Source organism: Anser brachyrhynchus (genome assembly GCF_964034855.1).
Source record: "Anser brachyrhynchus genome assembly, chromosome: 7".
Lineage (NCBI taxonomy): Eukaryota > Metazoa > Chordata > Aves > Anseriformes > Anatidae > Anser > Anser brachyrhynchus.
In genome coordinates, this window is record NC_137701.1 from 16,933,438 (window position 1) to 16,955,980 (window position 22,543).

The window sequence follows — 22,543 nt, forward strand, 5'->3', positions numbered from 1 at the left end:
GTCTGGAGTTCAGCACAAAAATGGGATCTATCTTAAGCTCTCTTCTGCTCTGTACTCCTCTGACCTAAAATTGTAAAGCTGTTTCCTAAGACTTTTATCATTTCCTTCTTGTTAAACAGATAAGTCTTCTTATTGAACAAGCAATAGAACAAATCCTGATTTCTTAAAGCAGCGGAAAAGAAAAGTTTCTGCCAAAAAAAAAATCTACATAGCCAAGAATGTCAGCTAATGCACATTCACGGCTTCTGAGGTGAAAACATCGGAATCTCACCCAGGAGCTGTAATTCCCCAAGACACATGCTCTTTTGAGAGAGACTGAGCAAGAGATTAATAGCTCTGCAAAGGTGAGCAGGGAGAGCTCTCCTGGATTTGTACTTTGTCCGAGGATTCCCCCCGCACTCAGGCATAACGGTGTGTTCAGTCCTCCAACATCCTGGGTTTGCGCCGTGTGGCTCCATCCCCCAGCCCATGCGGGGCCAAGACACAAATCAGTAGTTCAGCTCTGCCACGAGTAACGTGAGCCTCAAGTCTTTCCTGATGGAAAGCAGACGGCTGCCAAACCCAATGTGCTGCTTACAGCAGCCGCATCATTCGCTGCCTCTCTCAGACACTGCTCACTCAAAGTCCAGCACCGATTTCACCCAGAACATCTGAGAAGAAACACAACCCTTGATCCCTTGAGATCTCAGCTATATCTATAGCCGTGCTTTTTTCTAAGGGGCAGAACAAAGAAAACATTTGGCTTTAAAAATGCCTCTGAAGCAACAAATGAAAAATTACATGATGAACGTACAGCTTAATTACTTCTCTCAAGGGGCTGGGATAGCATTTCTGCATCGTCGTCTTGTTTCTCCCTGCCCTGGAAATTCATGAGATGACCTAAGGTACGAACGTCTGTATTCATAGGAAAAAATGACCTACACTGCATCCTCAACAGATCGTGTAAATAACAGGATGTGAAGTCTCACAGAATTAGTTTACATTTGAAACATTTTCAAAATATTGTTTTAGCTGGGTATAATAGACCACCATAAGATGTGACACACAGCAAACACAGGGCTTCAATTAAACAGCTGGCAAACAGCCAGGGAGAGATAAAGGCCCAGGCTGTCACTTGCTAGACAATATATATGGCTATTTTGGCAGCCAAAACTGAACGTGATAATTGAGCCATGACACATTGAAAAGGCACACGATTTTCAGGGAAAGAGTTCCTCAGCACTAAGCAGAGATCATCCGTAGTGTGCTTACAGCAAACCAATGTTTAGGAGCAGTACTGAGATCTGACCGATTACAATTCAGGGGTGCAAAGCCAACCTTGTTTAATACACCACACCACTCTAAGCAGCTATATACAAATACAAAAATGAATGTGTGAAGTCCACTAAGACAGTCAACACCAGAAACACGGGAAATCTGAGGAGTGTGTGGCATCAGCTTGTTTTGCATTTTCCTCTGTATTTCTAATATTAGGAATAATTTTATACAGTATCACTCTTATCCCCAGAAATTACAGTGCACTCGATTTGACTTCCAAAGGGAAAAGTCCCAATCTATATAATTCACTTTTTAAATAAAAATACATACTAACATGTGAAGAGTAAATAACTCTTCAGAATCACACATTTGCTGTAAAGAAACGACTGTTTGGTTTAAGACATGAAGAGCCTTAACACTGACAGCAATAGCTATTTGGAAGACAAAGTCTAGGAGCTTTTCTACTATTTCACTGCATGTTTTATTAAATAACCTAAGGACACGACAATGAACAAATGTACCAAAGGAAGACAGGGTTCTGAGTTAACACCCAGCACTTATGTAAAGCCTCCTATAATTGCACTCCATCAAATCAACATGCTGACACCAATTGCGTTTCCTTCTTGAGCAAAGGACTTGAAGCCTATATGTGAGTGGAACTGTTATTCCACTCATTCCCAAACCTCCCACAAAACGCAGGTACTTCATGATCTAACATTATCCTTATATAAAAGAGAATCTAAATTTAGGCTCTGTAATAGGAAAATCCGTATGAAGAGTTTACTCCCTAATCTTATTCTAAACTTAGCCACATTAAAGATGTATTCAAATTAAGAAATGGTATGTGTACCTTCCCAGCCAAAAGCTGCCACCTACCAAGAGAGCTTGACTCTGAGAATCCCCTTCCAGGCCCAGTAGCACGAGCCACGCTGAGCACATGGCTGTACAGCTCTTCATGATGCCAATACCAATGAAGCAGAAATGAATCCAGTAACACTGGCAAAACTTTTGGAAACGTGCCCCTGCACTAAGCGTCAAAGAAAAAGTGGGAAATACGGACACATTACAAAGTGGTACTTGAAATTTCACTAACTTTTTATGTCAAACCCAAAATATCAAGGTGCTCTAAAACATGCGGATTTCCCCCCAAACAAGCTCCTTACCACCTCAGATGTTGAACACACTTCATAACTAACAACCAGAGCAAACTGACATTGCCATACTAGACCAAAATGAAGAATCAGCATCAATACTTCATGCTTAAACAGTACAACAAGAAACTGTAATAATTACATAATCTACTTTTGCAATGTATTATAAAATTATCTTTAATGGCTGTGATAGTAACTTCATTAAGTGTCAGTAAAGGAAATGAAAAAGCTTAAAGATGAGGTCACAACGTGTACTTTTGGCTGCTTTCTCAGGAGACACATCAAACATTATTTCTGTCTGAGGAAGAGCAGACTTCTGAGGGTACTGGTCATGCAGTACCAAAAAGAAAAATGAAATCATCATATGATTTTTTCCACCCCCAAAATGAAAAGGAGCAAAAAGGGGACTATTGCAAGGATAAATTAGACAGTTTATCTTCATCTGAAAATTTCATATTATTGCACATATAACGACATATTAAAATAGCTAAATCTATTACGAAATGTAGTCTTTATTTTTTATCCCAGGTACAGCAGCAGACACGTGTATTATTCCACAGGCACTGCCAAGTGATGTTTAGTGGCAGCTGAAACAGGGCCAATTCACACTCCCTTCAGAAAAGCTGTTACACACACACACACACACGTTTTCCTGGAAAAGGTGAGGAAGGCATGGTATGCTTTTTCTGACTCAAGGCCACAAACCAGAAAGGCAGTAATTAAAAATGCAGAAATGAATAATGTAGAGAAGTGAGTCCCACTGAATTAGCATAGCTCATACACTTGCCCCTTGCCCAAATATTGTTTGAAATCTCAGTAAAAGAGAAACACCTCTTCTCTTCACAGAGTAGAGAGCTTATTTGTATGCACGCATACATTCACACATGTGCAGATATATATACAGTTGAAGTTATGCTTTAAAAAAAAAAAAAAAAAAAACAAAGACTTTAATCAAGATACCCACGTACCTAGTAACATCAAGGAATAAAAGCGCCCTGACTGCAGTCTTGGGGCAGCGGACAGCGACCACGACAGGATGCGAGTGCTGCAGGAAGAGGATGCTGTTCGGGACCCAGGGCACTGAAGTAGCTCCCAGCCACGCACAGAAGTCACGCAGGAACCGGGGAGCAGCTGCATCTGTCCAGCACCTGCCCACACTGCAGGCGCTGCCCCTCTAGGCCGGGGGGCTGCGGCTCTGCAGCCCTGACGTCAAGTAGTGAGCAGGAAGGCATCTACCCGTCACCGCCCTTCACCAGGAAGAAAGCTCTGATCTGCTGGCATTTAAATACCTGCCAAGGAAAAGCTTTAGATCTCGCACCAGAAAATGCAGCTTCGACAGCCAGCGTCCAAGGATCTAATGCTAAAGGACCAATGTTAGTGGGGAGAGCACACAAATTCAAGTTTTCAAAGTAGCTTTACAGCTGCCAGAAAAAATAAGTTTGCAAAGTGCAGAAATTACACTTTTTCATGGATCTTGTTTTCCGGCCTGACCATGAACAACCAGTTATGAAAAGGGCTCTCATGGAATTAAATGTCATCCAAAAAGTAATTTTTCATACAGACTGAAGGAAAGTATGACGGAAAACTGTTTTAGGGCAAGAAACAAACACAAATAAATAAGTAATGTTGCAGTTTGTAGTTGGCCGTAACTGCAGAAAAAAAGACTTTGTCTAAAAGCACAAGGAATTATAGGTAGAAGTTTTTAATCTTTTGTTGCATACAGTAGTAACTGCAAAAAGGTGTGTCCCAGTATAACACAGAGCACTAATCCTCCCCACCAAGCAGAATACCCTGGAGTAGATAACGACATTCTCTGCAAAGTAAATCCTCTCTTTATTTATACTCTGGCATGGTTTCCCAATGTTTACATTTATTCAACAAGCCAAAAAATTACTCAGACTTACTTTACCTTTATATTTCACTTTTTGAAGAACAGCAAAGCTCTGAGCACCTGGACCATAATTAAATCTATAATTCATCCAGCAGCATGAAGACTAATACACAAATAAATTAACTCCACCTGCCAGAAGAATTAATAATGCAGGGAACAACTTATTGCAGACACCAAAAATGAGAACAGAAAGGTTTTAGAGTAAAGCTTCCGTCTTTCACACTTCACTTGGGAAGAAGATCTTTTTCCCAAATAACTATTTTAACAACACTGGAGACTCCACCACCGAGACTCAGCACAAGACTAGAAAAATCAGGGGAACTGCTAACTGAGAGAGGCACAGCACTGCTTAGCACACTCATTTTGAGCCATACTTCGAGCGATGCACGGCTACCCAATTAACATGCTGGTTTAATAGAGTTTTTCCCTGGAAGAAAGAGGTGACCCCAGCTCGTGCCGCGCTGTTGGCTTCAGAGCACAGCTGGGGCACCTCGGAAAATCATTTGCTCCTATCCAAGGCTGAGGTCACTTAGGACCATGTGCAGGTGGCGCAATGTCAAAGCACTCAAGATAGTGAAATTTATATGGTCTACAGCAGCCCTAGGACTGCGAAGCACAAAGGTTTGTTTCCCTGCCCTGTTCTGCATACAGATGGAATAAAATCCAGGGTTTAGCTTAAAGACCATGGCTACGCACTCCAGTAGTGCCAGGATGACTCAGAGCTGTATATTCTGCCAGCTTTCTTTGTACCTAACAGAGATTCTGCATAAGCAGCTACAGCACGGTGTCTCACAGCCACTGCTCATCAAGCATGCACCACTAATGACATCTGCTGCAGAACTAACTGCAACAGGTTCCTCATTTTCGTGATCAGCAACCAACTTCAGAAAATGATCAATACAATTACTTTCAGAAACAGCATTCGCTGTGCTACGTGGAGTACTCTCTACATGAGTTATTGTTCCTTTTTTTCCCCCCCATCAGACTTCAAAAGTCCATGGATCTTTTAAACTCAAACCTGGAATGCTTCTGGACATCAGTGGATTTTGACTGAGACCTGGGGCAATATGGCCTCTCCTAAGTATCTGCTCTTCTTCACTGACTTTTAAGAAGCAGAATGCCAAAGTGATTTTTAAATTGGTGCACTAGGATTTGTTAAACAGTGTCCTGAAACTAGCTGCTATCACTGAGGTGGGCACGGGCCACCTTTACTGGAAAGTTTCCCAGCCTGGTTGGCAGATTTTAGACGAAAGACATCCAGCTTATCTCGGATGCAGGACGAGCTCTGCTCACTGTCACTCCTGTCTTCTTATTGCCATGTTTAAAAACAAAAGAAAGTGCAAGCGCAGCAGGGTCTGATAATTCAGATCAGAGATTTCATTAACACTTATTCCTCAAAGGTCTGAATCTGAACACAAGAGTAAAGAAAAGTTAAGCGTGCCAAATCCGTGTGTAACGCTGCTACTGCTGGTGGAATCTCAAAATTGATTTTGGCCAAAAGTAGTGCATTTGGAGTTACCCAAACCTCTCGTACAATCTTGCTTGCATGAAAATTAGGCAGTAGCCATTTACAGCTTATCAAACACCATGTGCTCCTCAGTTAACAACACCAAACACACACAGAGCAACTCAGAGGAGCTACAAAGGGCTAAGTAACGTCCAGAAGACGAGGAGCCCCATCCCTCCGCAGCACGACCCCGTCCCGCGGGCAGCCGGCACGGCAGGCAGGCAGCCTGCTGGCACTGCCTGCTCTCTGCACAGCCCAGCGCAGCCCAGCCAGGTGCTCCGTGAGCTCTGTACCAGGGAGATGCACGGCGAGACGTGCCCGCAGCCACGCCAGCCGGCAGCCAAGGAATCCGGAACAAAATCCCCACACTGCCCCTGAACAGGGTCCCAAGTCCAAAGACGTATTTTCTGATGTTATATGCAGCCTGGGTACGTGTGAGGACAGAAATTTTGGCTTATGATTTCTAGGCTAGCAAAGCTTCATCTGCCTCAGTCTACAGGGGGAAAAAAAAAAGTTTATTTCTTCAACATTATCTTTTTAAAGAATCTACTGCTGAATTTTACATAGGTAAGTACAACTTCAGTGCTATGTCATGGCTCCAAAGAAAACTGCAAAATCTCATATAGGTGCATCTTGCAGCATCAGCTCCTCCTTTTTGCCTTCTTTAAAACACTAGGCAGAACAGTACAAATCACCATCACACAACGTTAGGCTAAATTAAGCAAATAATCATTTCTATATTTTGTTCGACATTTTATGTAAAACATAGAACAATCACACAAAAGACAAACAAGTGCAATTCATAAGAAATAACAGTTCTCAGTTCCTTCTACCCAGATCAGAATTACCATTGTCAAACTTCAGGCATGTCCTTACAGAGCTTGCTTTCTTTACCAAAAGAAAATAAAGCGATGACAGAACGTTTATGCAGTTAGTACAACTCGTATCTCTATTTCCTCCATCCCTGCCCCCCTATTCACTAATTTCCAATAAGGCACACCCATTTTATGGGAACTTTGCCCGGAATGCCCTTTATATCTAGGAGAACCACACAGTGCTCAGCCTGCAATAGTTGTTTTAGTATCAACAACTGCTACCGTTAGCTTGCCTTCTAAGTGATAAGAAATTATTTTGTTTCAGTTATTCATAAGACAAAAAAAAAAAATCAACTCCAAAACCAAACTGGTTTAACAAAAAACAAACAAAGTACTTGGAAAGAAATCCTTTTATAGTATTTGAAAAGTAATTGGTCTCTCCACATTGATTTAAGATTTGATACTGTGTATTATCAAATGAATCATTGCACTCCTACTGTTCTGCTTTTGTTGTGACCATTTTACTTTAGTAACTTGTTTCTTATTTAAATAACCGAGCTGTGGCGTGTTTGCTGTGGCAGAAGCAAGTACACCATCTGTGACTATGGCTTTCAGTCACTTCATAGAAATAAACAAACAAACAAATAAATAGAAGCAAACCAGACTTGAAGAAGCGACAGCAAGGTTGCTATTCAAAGTCTTTGAATGACCACAGCACTCTGTGGCAGAAGGGGAAGCCACATGGCACTATCTGACAGTGTAAAATCTGTAGGGATTTTACTTCTATACAAAGTATCTACTCCAGGCAAGCAAACACTTCTGCAGCCATAGACTGCTCTTCACACAGTTTATCATGTGAAGATCACCCTCTCAGATTTGATTACTGTTTAATCAGGCTTGCAGAACTTCAGTTGGTACTGTATTTCTTTCCTTTGGCATAAGAACTCAGTTTAATCACTCAGACTATGGTTAATGTGCAGTAGGTTGTACTGGGTAACTTAGATCACTTAAATTTGCTTCTATGGGAATACAGTGTTTGTTACAGTGCTCATTACAAGTAGATTTTAGTCTCTTAAGACTTCTCCCTGCTTTTGCTTTATAGACTAGAAATTAAACTGAATCTCATTTCTTTCCCAAGATGCTGAAGTTGAAAACACCAAACATGAAACTGTTTAAGTGGGCTGTGCTGTAGTGGGCCTGGCTCCCTGGGCCCCTAAGGTGCCTGCTGAGGGAGGCGTTAGTAAAACCTTGATGTCCCACCATAGCTGTAACGCCCCTCACAGCTCCTGACAGTGGCGTTACTGACATGGACACAGGCACACTCAAGGCATCCACGCAGAAGCCAGGACAAGCACAAGGTACACCTCCACCACAGAGCACAAACACAGCCACAATGGGTTCTTTGCCACCAGGCAGAAGGACAAAAGCTGGTTAAAGCGCAAGCACACCCCAGGCAGTGACTGCAGGCTGGACAAGTCCTTTGTCAGAAGAGGTGCATGTGCGTGGGGAGGAATCTAGCTGCCCATTGTCTGCTGCAATAGCTGCTGCTTCACAGCAAGGATCATCATCAGCCGAACAGGTCTCCTATTGCGCACCTACTGATCTATTGCAACACTTTTTTTTCTTTTTTTTTTTTTCAAACTCACTCTGCCCAAAGCATTTACAAGCTAAATGCTTTACTTAAATCTCAAACAAAAATAGCTTTCTGCTGCTAGCTTTCCCTACAGAAAAGAAGACCCTGATGTTGCTGCTTGCTGTTTGTTTTTCATTTGCGCCATGGAGTCTGTCCTGCTGATGCTCTGCTCTACAGACTTACCCAGTCTTCAATATTTTGGTGACTTCCTTGTCTAAGCTTGAGACTGAAGTGCTAACCTGAGTTAAAAAATAAACTGCCTGGCTGCAGCTTCAAGCTCAATGAACTAATGTGGCATGACTGCGAGCCCACTGCTTCCTGCAGCGCCCTGTACTGCTAATCCAGTCTTGGGGTGGCAGGAGCGTTGGGCACAGATAGCAGCTACCTTTGCTCAAGCTATGCTAGCCAAGCACGGACAAGTCAGGCTAGCTCTGCACTGAATGCATACCTTAATTTGCTTACCAATTTCCCGTGCTGCCGCTGGAGCTACAGAGAGGGCTTCTGGCATGGGAGGATCCCACCTCGAAGACAATTGTGTTGTGAATCCTTGAGGCTGGCCTTTAGCTTTGCTGTCTGCTCTTTGCCTTTCTTGGCTACTTTCCCAGTGTCTGCACCCTTCTGCATGCCTCAAAGAGGAACTACTGAAGTTTATAGCAGCATTAACTCATCAGCTGGAAACCTGCCAGGCTGCTTACAGTTTCACTACAATCTTCTGAGCCCTGACTCCTGAGGGTGCTTAGGGATAGGATCCACGGTAGACTCTTGGTCAGGGGCAGCATGCTACACAACTGTTTTCTGACGCACTTGATCCACTCGGTATGCATGTGCACAGATGCACTGAGGCTTGCATATCTACTGCATCTTGCCTCTGTAAAGCAGGGAAAAAAAGGTCCCTTGCTTTTGTTTATCTCAGTGCTAGATGTACTTATATGCCTGTGGAACAAAAGCTGAAAATTCAAGCACGGAGCACAGGACACAACAGAAACCAAGATCTACTGCACAACCAGTGCTATTAGTTTCTCACAGTGGTGATACACCCCTGGAGAACATGAGATGTGTCTAGCTTATTCCTAGTTATCAGCAGAATATGCTGACTGTGCAAAGAAAGTAGGGTTGGACCCAAACCGAAAATGAAGCCACATGGAAAAAAAAAATAATTAGCAGAAAAATCACTAGATATTTGCTGTGGTGATTTTTTTTTTTAATTGACAACAGGACTAAAACTGTTTCCAGCAACTTTTTAAATAATTGCTGTTACTGCTGTTGCTTGAAATGACAGAACCCAAGTTCTATCATTTACAATAGAGAGAAATATTACAACAGAGTTTTTAAATGAGGGGAAAATCACTTCCTGATGAGCCTTCCTTTAACACTGTTACTTAAATCCACTGCCACAGACAGCTTGGTCAAACTAGTCCTTAAGTGGTCACTTAGTCCGTTTCCTGCTTAAACACAGGATCAGCTATACCCATACAGTCCCTGACAGTTACTAACCTTTGTTCTTAAAAACCTCTGGTGATGCAGAGCCACCACCTCCTTCTGCATACTGCCTTTATAGCTAGGTACTCCAAACGTCTACCGTAGATCTTCCTTATGGCAATTTAAGTTGCTCCCATAACCACCCAACAAGAGTAGCAGTAATTGCTGTATCTCCTTTGCAGCAACTTTCTTATACATCCACAGATTATTCTTTCTTTCCTCTAATCTGTATTCTTTCCAGCTAGCCCATGCCGCTTTGCAGTGTAGTGCTTAAAACTGGATAAGGTTCTCCAGCTGGCCTTTACTACTGCTGAACTGAATGGGATGAGTTTATACACCATGTCTCCAACACTTCTTCCTTTTTTAATACATCTCCCTACTGTGACTGCTGTTCTATTTATTTCTCTTGCTGTGGCCTAGTATTGTTCATTCCTGAAAAGCACACGATCCTCAGGCCTGCTACACCTCTTCTGAAGAACTGCTCCTTATCCAGCCTTTTTTTCCCATGGATTTGTGCAGCTCACTATGCCTACTAAAGGGCTGTGCCTTGCAGTTCTCATTATTAAATTGTGTGCTATTGCATGTATTTAAGGTCACTTCCTACATTTGCCCATGTCACTTCGGATTCTAGTCCTGTCCTCCAAAGTGCCTGTAACCACTTCCTCTTTGCTGTTACCTGAAAATGTAACATTTATAGGCTCTAGTCCAGCATCCAAGTCAATAATGAAAACATCAGTGACTAAGGACTGCAGGATGGTCCTCTAAAGACTCTCCCTACACTCCCTTCCAACCTGAACACGAGCTACTGGTAACTGCAGTTCTCCGTGGTGTTTCATCAAGGCAATCTCTGCTCCATTTGCTCCTGGAAGCGATGCTAACTACAGCAGTTTCAACACTGTCAAGTAAATCTCGATTTGAGCTCCTAACAGATCTGACCAGTCTGTTTTACAGTAAGTGTTATAAAATTAACAACCACTTCAACCACAGCTCTGAACCTGCTAATAGTATAGAACGCTCTCTGCATGGGGACACTGTAGAAAATTAATCCAAGCTAATGCAAGCAGGTTCGGACTCGTTCATTGCTAGCAGTTACTGGCTCAAAGAAGGCATCAATTTAATGTCACAGTGTAGTTTGTGGCTAGTTTAATGGCCCGCATGCTCCTGTCCCAGCCAGTAGTTAGATATCCTTGCTCCTGCCTGCTTAGCCTAACTCAAAACACGCTTACAGTATTTTCCATCATGCCTGTACTACCTGTTTCAGAATGTTCCACATATTTGCAAAGCCTAGTTACACCTGTTGCAGGAAATCTCCACACATCAGTTTTACATGAAGTAGATGACAAATTCTAAATAAAGGGTTTAACATAGTTTAGCTGTTTCTCATCTACTTGCACTTTGTTAATTTGAGTTAAAATTAGGTGTCCTGAGGCTGTAAAAGTAAATATCAAATCAAAGAAGGGTAACTGATACACACAGACAAATCAATCTGATGGCAAGGCGTTCAGTGCGCTAGGACCTTGCCATGTACACTGCTTATTACAAATTAAATATAACAGGTTGGCAGTGAGGAGCAAGGCACAGTTTGAATGTAAAAAGAAATATATATATATGTGTGTGTGTGTATATATATATATATATATATATATATGGCATACTTTAATTAGTTTTATCACAGAGCCTGAAGGGGCTTTGTGCAGTTATACAAATGGATATTTAAAAAGCAGATTTGTCCTTACGCGTAAGGACATATTACTTTGTGGTTTTTACAAATTTTTGCACAACAATGCTTAAAGAATTGTTTAAACAGACTGGCCCATCTTGGGCTCTTCTATTGTTTCCACACAAAACTTAGAAATAATGAGGGTCAGTTTTGTAACACCAGTAGCTGAGTGAAAAGCGTTTGAACTATTTTTGCAGCTCCAGAGTAGATAGATGGCCGATTTTTTTTTTCCATTTTGAGACTACTGCTAATGAAAACTGGTGAAAGATTTATAAGACCTTACGACTAACATACAGACATTTAAGAGCATGTATGACAGCACTGTGGACACTGCTTACACAAGGGCCTAATCTGCAGATTTGCAGGCATAAAAACTTACTCCTATGAGTAGAAAAGTTTATTTGTATTGCATAACACTGTCTTAACTATGCCATGCATGAGAAATTCACTGTGTGGGGTTTTTTGAAAAAAAAAAAAAAAACAACACAACCAACAACTAGGTTTAGAGCTCAAATGAGGTCAACACTAGGACAGGGTGAAGAAAAAAAACACACACACACTTGAGGCAATTTTAGTTCGTGGATCTCTCATCCACTCTCAACTGAAAAGAAAGTAATTTAAATATTCTCACAATTCAATACATTCAGGAGTTACAATCTTCCACTGCTGCATTATTTTTTAATAAAAGCACGTTAAATAACAGTGCACTCTAGCAAAACTTAACACTTCAATGTTTTACTGAAATGTCTTTCTAAATTTGTTTCATCCCTACTCCTTAAGCAGTTTCACTGACTACTGGCAAATAAGGTAAAAGCCACTCTGCACATGTAAAGATAGCAGAATGAGGCTGTTACTACAAATGGACAAAAAATACCGACTTCTGATTGCTGTGCTAAATTACACCACTCCTTGCTAGCCTGACCTAGACTAGACTCTTCTTGTAGGAAAGGGGAGGGAAAAAAGAGCATGGAAGAAGCTGCTTAGTAGAAATAGCTCTAAATAAATCAAGGTTATCATTAGATAAACAGATTTTTAAATCACTATGAGCCACTGATTTACGTTCAGAGACTAACAATGAAGGAACTGCAAGTCTATGTTCAAAGCTGGACAATACTAAAAAGCAGTATTTGAATATTCACTTGAGAACTACTTCAAACATGTTCTTACACGATTTGTGAACCCTCTTAATGGTATTTTTGTAACTGCAACTGCAAACTTCTGTACAGGGAAGGAAGTGTTAGAAATAATTTCGTGGGTTTGTATTCTCAGAATCATTCTGCAAACTTCAGGTTTCTTTTCTTGTAGCATGGATTTATTATATTTAGTGGCGAGCAAGTGCTGGGGCAAGAAGAGGCAGAAAAGTGCAACATAGCTAGCAGAAGATACATTATCAACTAGGGTTTGGATGCCTTTTTCATTATTTTAAATTTTGCTCCTTCAACTTCAGCATGGGCATTCTTGCATGCATTCCTAATATATTGTCTCTTACCTACCTCAATCAACAGCTCCTTCTGTAGGGAACCATTTAGTGTTCACAGTTGGGGTTTTCACTACAGAGGTGAAAACAAGCCAAACTGAATTTTTTTTTTTTTTTATACTTGAGACTCAATATTTAGCAACATGAGACATTTGCCCAATAAGACATGAACAGTACAAATGCACAACTGAAGAGATTGCCATTGATCTGAAAAGCCAGAAGCTTGATTGGAAGAATTCTTTGAAATTCTATTCTATGAAAAAACCACAACAGTACATGTGACGACCTAGGCATGCATTTGTGCTGCTGTATTTGACTACACTCAGAATATTCTTCCTCCTACTGATTTCAAAAAAGTAACAAAACTAACGCCTGGCTTTGTCAAAGGAGAGATGGAAACTTACTACATTTGAGAGACAAAGGAACGGATTGACTTATTCACATCCTGATGTGTCTGACAAAATGCTTCATGTGAACAATGCCTACTCTGAAGAGAGGGAGGAAAAATCCAGCAGAGTTCATTTCAATCACCTATTTAAACCATTTAAGCAAACTTGGATGATTTTTTTTTCCTCCCCGTGGGTAGCACTATCAGATGAGCCAGCTTCACTTGCTGACTGGAGTACTCACCCCCCATGGCAGAACTGGAGCAAACCACAGCTGTGCAGTAACATCTTCAATAGCCACAACTGTTTGCAGAGTAAACATTTGCCTATAACCTTACTGTAGATAGAGTATGTTAACAAAAAGGAAGGCTTCTACCAGCTTATCTGTGGCACCTTCCTCACTAACACAAGGCTGTGAAAGGGTGCTCAGCCCAAAGCTCTCTCTGCACATAAAGGAGCCTGCACCACCGGAGCAATTGTTCATTGCTTCTCATTGTTTCAGACAGCTCAATTGAAAGAGCTTAAATTGCTGGTCTGAAGAATACCTTCACAATATTGCGTTAAATATATACTGCAATGCTTCCTCAGAGATGGGGTAATAACCACAGTGAGACAGTTACAAACGTCTGGATTCGTGGGTCCATAACTAAACCAGTAAAAGCATTTGTCTGCCAGGGGTTTGCAAGCATTTCTCTTTGTGTCAAACTCCAGACCATGGGGTTGAGTTGGCAAAACTCTGCAGCACAGAATTAGCCCAAGATGTAGCAAATGCAGTCCTTTGGAAGCACAAGAATGCGGTACTGAAACAAAACCCCTACGTCTTCTGCCCATTGTGCTCAGTACACATACTCTGGAGTGTTATTTTAAAATAAGTAATTTTAAAATGAGCTACTCATAAATTATCAACATACTTGCAAGCTTAGGAGAGGGCACAAACAGCAAAATCATCAACTGCTACCTTCTGTAGTACCGCTTGAGAAATCACATTAGTATATATTAGAGTATGAGGCCAGAAAATAAATAGAGATAGTAATCCCTGTTGAGAAAAATCTTCTCAGCAGACTGATCAGGTTCAGTCAGGCACTCACTAGCAAGAGGATGAGACAGAGCAGAGAGCCTTTGGGATGATCCAAGAACCTCTGTCTTGGTAAGAAATCCCATTTCCCAGCAGCTATAGAGGAGGAAAGCTGCCTCTGACTGGGGCTCTACAGCACGTGCTTTGTCTGGCCTTTTTTTTTTTTTCTTTTAACCACTTGCTTTCAGATGTCTGATCTTTAATTTAACAAAGAGAAGTGATTAAAGCCAACTGACAGAATAGACCGTAAAATGCTCAAATTCTCACACTGACATGGGAAAGGCACACTATCTTAACTCATTTCTTTCTAAACCACATGAATCAAGCTCTCAGTGGATACACTGATTTTAGTGTTTGCTTTCATTTTCTCCGAAGTTTACACCAAACTCAATTTGTTGCAAAATGGAACATAAACTGTAAAGTACGCTGGCATGGGTGTTACCAAATATATTTAATATTGGGTCAAACTTCTACAACCTTCTCATGAAGACGAACAATGATTAATTTTGGAGTGGAAATGAGGAGTGAAAAAAGACAACAGGGAATACGTAGTTTTGCTAATGTGGATCAGCAGAGCAGCCAGGAACAGCTAAAGGAAGCTGCTGTAAATCACAGTGTCCCTGGGAACAGCCTCACTCGTGCCAACGCTACAATCCAGGGAGCACAAGGAGGGTGGGAGCCAGCTGTGCCCTGCTCCACCTGAGCTGCAGCCTCCAAGTCTCGCAGGTCAGAACAGCAGACTCAGATCTAACCTCAGCTACAGCGTGCTGCCCTCCGCTCGGAGCAGTTTTATGCCATGAACTGAAAATAGTTATTCCAGATATGTCAAACCTATTTAAGAGCATCTCTGCAGCACAGATTTACCACGCATTACGTGCAAGATCTTTGCAATATTTTTCTGAGAATGTGCAATGGTGGGTTTTGGCACACTTCCATACCTTGAAGCACGTATAAGCGCTTGGCCATGGTTTGAAATTGAGCTGCCCAGGAGCAATAGGGCCAAGACCTTTTTAGCTGTGCTTTATGCTATTAAAAGCACAAAAGAAATTAAATACAGCACACTGCATCAAGTAATACAACTTAGAGTTAAGCCAGCAAAAGCAAGAAAAAACAGGATCAGATACCTGTGACCTGGGTTTACCTATCTGCCCTGGTGCTACAGCTGGACAGTCACTGACTCATTTTGTGCTCTTCTGTTAGCCAGGAGAAAACACGAGGAGAAAGCAGTACTTAACTTCTTTCCCATCATCTTTAGTGGCTTAAGACCAAATCTAGTTTTATTGTTTTCGAAGCTCTATCTTTCTTGGAAATCTCACCAAAATCCACAAGAATTTTGAGTATTACTGTATGTTAAAGAGTACAGCTGTCAGCATTAAGATTTTATACGTGGTACCCCCCAGGATGCAGTTTGTGTTTACCACTCACAAACATGACAACGTGACTTTTCTAACAGTTCATTGCCCAATTAACTGAACAGAATCAGAAACCAAACTCCACTGTTGAGATAAGCAAGCAAAAAATGCTTTTTAGACATTTTTAATTTGCCTGTCATTCTGCTATCCCAGTGCCTAAAATAGAACTTAATGTGCAGCCCAGGCCTGCTCAGCACACCCAAGAATGGGGCTCTCTTGGGGCTCTGGCATTTTAATAAAACAGATGTTATAGTAATAGATGTGACTGTGGGAAATTTAACTGCTGAGGAAACCTACACATCTTTTGTGCGAGAATCACAGTGCAACCGGTTGGTGTCATTTTTAAGTTGCCAACTCAACCTCAGATCAGTCTGATAGAAGTGGATTAGGGAGCAACTCTACGTGCAGTTACACTGGCAGGTGAGAAGCAGCAGCAGCCACCAGCATGTACTTCACTACAGGAGAGTTCAACACACTCTTCAGTATTTGCATTGTACTCAATTAAAATTACATTTACTGTTTTTTGTGTGCCAATATCATATTTTAAAAAATGCCTTTTTTTTTTTTAATTACTTGAATAACTGGGCAACCAGAAGGACTATCAACCGCATCAGCTAGCGGTTATATTCCTGGGAAGCCTGCAACATGTGGACTGCAAATGATAAGGGTGCGTTCTGGAACTGCGGGAGAAACAGCTTGGCATGAAGAAATCCCCTTGGGAGAAGTTACAACACAGGGCTTTTTAATTTTTAAAGCACACATGAATATGCCCACGTTCTACAGGCTTTTAAATGTGTATAAAAAAAGTAAAGAACATTTACAAGAAATGTAAAAAGTAACATTCTGCTCCTTGTTGCATGAAGAGTGTCAAATGCCTGCTGCATCAGTTTGTCTAATCTGTGCTACTGCACCCTATAAGAAATCATGTTGCAAGCCTTTTGCTTCAACTGCTCTGCAAGCTGCACTGCTGCATTTACCTCCTGATACCGAAAAGGCTCCTTCTAAACCTTAAATTCCAATGGAATGGTAATCCTTTGGGCAGTGAAACTGTTCAAACTGTTCATCCTGAAAACCCAGAATTTCTGTTAAAGAAGCTAATGTCTCTTGTTAATAAGTCTGTGGAGGGTAAAAATACATTCATCATATAGCTGCTCTTTATTAAAGGGTGAATTTCTCTTCAAAAATACTTGCAAGAAAAGAAGCACTGGCTTCCTCACTGGCAATATATATATATATCTTTTCCCTTACACCCTGTAGAAGTTAGAATAATTTTAGACACATTGAAGGTTTTTCATCATTCTCAACAGCATTCCTGGGCAACTGGTAGCACCAGCTCACAAGAAAGATTCTGTGCAACACTCCTGTGCTAATACCAGAGGAACATGCTTTCCCAAGGCGCTAAACATCAGATGCTATTGGGAAGTGTGAGGGGGGAGGCTTCTCTTTCGAAAAGCCAAGCTGTAACTTGCTGTACCTGAAACTGCTACAGTAATCTTTTCAGCATTTATCTACAAGGAAAAGCATTAGTGTTTTATTTCCTCCATATATTTTTCTTTCCTACCATGCCCCATTTAGGGGGCCAAGAACAAAATTAATGACAAACACAGAGCTAGATCCCAGTAACAGGACAGTTATTAAAAAGCAACAGTGACAAACAACGACAACAAAACCCAAACAAACAACCCCCCCACATTTTCTCGCTTTACAGAGCTTGCCTCTACTGAAGAGGAGGGAGATCCCGCTGACCCTGCATGCAAATACATCAGACTGCCACAGGCAATCTACAGCATAGTCCTCATGATAAGACACCTTTACAACAAAAACAGTAAAACGCAGCTCTGGTTAGTCCCTGCCTCTCCCAGCTTGTTAAGATAGGAGAACAACTCACATTTTACCAAATTCACAAGATCTGCACCAACCCCTTCCAACTATTCAAAATGCCAAACAATTCTAACGTAAAATCAGACAACACTCCCAGCATTTTTTTAACACGTGTACAATGCTTGCTGTTACACACGAGCTATTAATCTGAAGAAACCTTACAGTCAGAAAGCTTACTGAGGTGCATCAAATGAAAGCAACATTATTAAAATGCAGTTTTAGCACAAATCTGAATGCTGGATGTTCACAGCTAATGAGAATTTTTATGCATCTTTTAAACAAAAGTAAAACATGTAAAAGATTTAAGGAAATTAGCCAGCTATGCTACTATTTAACTTTCCTACAGATCAAGTGCTCGAGTTACCTTCGCTTCAACTAAGACCCTATCACTCAGCCTTCCAAGCCTATGACTTTGTTTTCTAAAAACCAACAGAAATGTCTCTCAAGTTGGGAACCTCCTTAAAAACATCCTTTATCAAGCGACTACAACTCTGACCAACAGAACATAAATTTAAAGGCAATACTTCTCATCTAACTACCAAGCAACGTACTAAGAGAACGCCTATAAAAATCAAACACAGTTCCTTTACTTTTGCTTCAGAACAAAGCGATAACTCTATAAACCCGGCACTCAAAAGGCCAGTTCAAACTACATGCAGACATTAAGTAAAAAGCTTCCATGTATTTTGAAGTTCATACAATCAATGTTTCACAAAGACAGTGACCAGCCACAAAAAATAAACTGAATATATTTTACTATGTACTTAAATCACAAATGACTACACCTACAACATGCAGATGAAATACCAAAATTCAGTATCAAACGTGCCCTATGCTTGTTCAATCCACTGTACGCATTTTTTGTCTAATAGTCACCAGCTGTAAACACGAACTTTCCCATTTGTTAGCCTGAGCAGATTAATCTCCTGCCACTGTCCACAATTTAAGAAGCTGTTACATACCTGCAGTTAGGAGGAGGATCAAGGGTTATTTCAGCTAGCTCCTTCTGGATTCTGTTGGTGAAATGAGAACAGACACAAAGCATTTGAGATAGTCTATAGAATAAATCAGGGAATTACACTGCCCTCTACCACCATGCAGTTAAATGCAAGATTGGCTTTGCCTTCAGTAATGCTAACATGGCTGCTTCCTCTTTGTTCTCAGAGGCATAACCCAAATCCCATAGCTGAGAAACTTTGCAGCTTTTTCCTGCTCGATACTGTACACAAACAGAACACTCACGGCTGAGTTTGGTAGAAATTCCCTACAAGTATTCATAAAAGTGACTCTTTTTCATATCCGAGCACTTTTTACCAGAGAGATTTTCTTTTCAAGCTAATATGCAAATGAGGCGGGGGGGAGGCTATACAAGCACATTTGACAATGACTTAAAACCAGCGCAACAGAGCTGTGATCGAGGCTGAAGAAGTGAACCATGCTGTCAGCAAACACATTCGTTTGACAATATTTTGACCTCCTGCTTTTCAGGGTGTTTAAAAAGTAGATTTGCAGATCTGCCAGGCTGTCTCTGTTACTGGAATGATCTCTCTAGATCAACTTTGCTCCTCTCCACACCTTCTCCTGCCTTTCCTCCCCCAGCCTTATACAGTAGCTGTATTTTACATGATAAAAAGCGACATAATAGCTTGAAATAACCTGTGCTTAGCTTTACATTGTAACAACCATTCCCAAGGTGTTACAGTCCAGAAAAGGAATACTGAAAACTTTTGGTGGATTTAATAATTTATTCAGACGCATACAAGGTGTAACCTTAAAAGACTCATGGCAAATTCCTCTTTAAAATCACAAGTAAGAATTCTCTGGACAAGAAGGCTCACATAAGCAAGACTGCTCTTCCATACGAATAGCGAGTGGTAAAACGCGAGCTGACAGAAACCACCCTGAAAGCCCCTGCACTACTCCCGTTAAGTCTGATCAGACTACTGAACTATTTGAGATGTATGGAATTGGACTTACAATAATTAACTGAAATAAAAGCAAGAGGACAAAGCTGTCTTGGGTTTCTACATGATGGACCTCAGGCATTTGAAAAAAAGATAAGTAACAATAAATTGCAAAATCTACATAGCATTTCCAGAACTTTTCCTTCTTTAGCCAGTCCTCTTTTATAGGGTTTCTTTAACAAGGTAAAAAGTCATCAATGTCACCCAGTCGTATTCTGCAGCAATTCTAGCACATTTCAAAAAGTATTTACCGAATTTAAGTACAATGCAAAAATACTAAAACATTCCTACAAGTCTGAACCCCTGTATTCACACCAAGTAAGCAAAACTCAAAGCTACTATAGCTACTCCACAGGTCTTCTGGCTACAATGTATTTGTAAATATTTGTACAGAAAAGGATCTCCAGGGAAAAGACTGGAAAGTTATGTTTCTTCTCAGAAGACAACTGGAATCAAGGGATTTAAAGTTTGCTTTATTTCACACAGCTGAACTTACAGAAAATGATTAACGCGCATGTCTTTAGAGCTGGACTGCCAGAAAACTTGTATGCAAATAAAAACGTAACAGATAAAACCAAGCGAGGTTTCTTAAGATTTTGATACTTAAAGGTAGAGGCTACCTGAAGAACCCCATGGTTTGAATCTGCAGATCCTGAGGGAGAAAACTTGCCTAACTTTCTCCTAAAAGAACTCCAGGACAAAACAGTGACTTGAAGGTGCGCAAGGCTCTACCGTACATTGACGCAAGAAGCTAGTCAGAAGGCCCACAGAAGGGTTTTGCGACTTCTTTAATTAAAGAGCACTGCTTGTCATCAGGCTGCAGGCTGAAACACACCAGGAGGACTCCACCCTATACCAATAAGGGATGGAAAACCAACTCTGCAAAAAAGACACCTGAAGCTGACACTCTCTCATTCATTTCTACAAACGTGAAAGGCACGGAGGTGCCCCCCGAGCCGGCCTGTAAGTTACCAAGTTCTCAAACAACTCTTCAAAAGAAGTACAACCAGCCTGCGTGATTGCCACCCCAATAAGACTTGGATTACCGAAGATACTTCCCGGCAGGCTCCCGCACTACAGAAGTTTGTACTTCACTATTTCCCACACAGCTTTACAAGAATCCCTCTGCCTCGAAAAGCGCGAGGTGAACACCGTGACTCCACGCACTGTGCAAAACTACCACGGAACGCTTTACTGGCGCATTTACCTTTTAGCACTAGTAGATAGCTTAGCAGTAGTTTTGCTGGAGAGTTTGGTGTTCTTCTTCTGCTGGGTTGCAGAAGGTTTTCTTTCTTCTTGCTCTTCGGGTTCAGGTGCTGGTGGATCCCTCTGATCGGCATCCGAACTACCGCTGCTGGTACTTGGACTTTCATCATCTGACCTCTGCCTATCACTGGACATCGTGGGGAACTTTTTTGGGGAAGGAGAAGAGAAGAGGCAGAGTTAGTACAACAGGCAGGACAGTCTCTCGCCATTCCCCAAGCTCCAAGGAACACTTAAATTGGAGACGAGTCAATTTCACTGAGAAATTGACCAAGATCCGCTTCTTTGTCTCCTTCGCAAGGGCTGCAGCTTGACAGCTACAACGCAGTATTTACACTTCTGAAAATACAGATATTTCCCATTTTTAAACCCACTCGCATTTTTTTCATACTTTAAACAATATGCCAATTGTCGACTTTGTTCTGAGGCATGAGACAGATTTAGCAGGGTACTTAGGCAATCAACATTAATAACTTATGACACATTGTAAATAACAGACCTCACTGAAAATGTTTTTTAAAAAGTCACTAATACCCTGTAAATATTTACACTGGAGCAGAGCATTTTATTGGGTCCAAACGCCAGATTCCCCCCTCGCCCCCTCTCTCGGAGAAAATACATTGCCAGCGAGACTTGGGCTGCTTTCAGAGCGAAACATACACTTGCTCTGTGCATTTAAAGGGCTGGGCGCCGGGGGGGGGGGGGGGGGGGGGAGAACGTGGGCTGCTTTTTAAAGGGGAAAAATAAAAACCGTGGCAAAACCCACCCCGAGCCCCGACCCGCACGCGATGCCTGCGGAGCGACCCGGGCAGGGGCAGCCCCGGCGGCTCGCAGGGCCGGCGGCAGCGCTGCGCGGACCCCCCCTGCCCGGCGGCCGGCAGGCAGACCGACATTTTGCGGCGGCGGGGCGGGGGGCGAGGCGGGGGCGGGGGGCGCCGAGGAGGAGCGCGGCGGGGAGCTGCTGCGGCAGGGCTGGGGGCCGCGCTTTGTGGGGAGGGAGAGCCCCGGCCGGCCCCGCTCCGCACCGCCCCGCACCGCTGCGTGTGTGCCCGGAGCGAGGCGTCAATTCGGCCCGGCCCCGCGGCCCCGGCCGCCGGCAGGCAGCGAGCGCCGAAAACAAGAACAAAGCTCCTCCAGCCGCCCCCCCCCCCCGCTCCTCCCCGCCTCCCCCCACCGCGCTCGCCCAGCCGCCGCCGCCGCCGCCGCCGCCGCAGCCACCTCGCCCGCCTCTCCCTTACCTTCGCCCGCGTCCTGTCCCGCTGCTGGGTCGGGGGGCCGGGGTGGCGGGGGGCCGGGCCGGGCCCGCGGCGCCCGAGGAGGGGGACGGAGGCGGCCGGGGGGCTATACGGCGGCGGCGGCGGCTCTGTGGCCGGGCGGTGTGGAACATTGAGAGCCGGAGCAGGGGGGGACGGGGGGAGGCGCGGTGCGGCCCCGCGGCCGGCGGGTGGCGCTGGCGGGCCCCGGCGCTGCGGCGCGGGCTCCCGCGGCGGGCCGGGGGGCCGGGGCGGGGGGCGGCGGGCGGCCGGGAGCGCGCCGCCGGGGGCGGGGGAGAAGCGACGGGGTGGGGGGGGGGCGCCGGCGGCTGCCCGCCCCCGCCCGCCCGCCGCGGGGCCGCCGGCGGGCGGGGGGAGG

At 43.0% G+C, this 22,543-nt stretch overlaps 1 protein-coding gene across 10 annotated transcripts in view; it reads right to left on the reverse strand.

Annotated features, from left to right (window-relative positions):
• UBE2E3 (ubiquitin conjugating enzyme E2 E3) overlaps positions 1-22,396 on the reverse strand; it is a 61,062-nt gene extending 38,666 nt beyond the window's left edge. For 2 of the 10 annotated variants that reach the window (XM_080601096.1, XM_080601097.1), the window contains exons 1-3: positions 21,446-21,572; positions 20,856-21,058; positions 18,647-18,697 (exon numbers count right to left, since the gene is read on the reverse strand). In XM_080601096.1, coding sequence (XP_080457222.1) covers positions 18,647-18,697; positions 20,856-21,058; positions 21,446-21,532 — 341 coding nt within the window. In that variant the 5' untranslated portion in view covers positions 21,533-21,572. Of the gene's footprint in view, positions 1-18,646; positions 18,698-20,855; positions 21,059-21,445; positions 21,577-21,677; positions 21,760-22,005; positions 22,068-22,149 lie in introns of those variants that run through there. The other 8 variants (XM_080601093.1, XM_080601092.1, XR_013953995.1 and 5 more) reach the window with 8 other exon arrangements.
• Between the last annotated feature and the right edge of the window lie 147 nt (positions 22,397-22,543).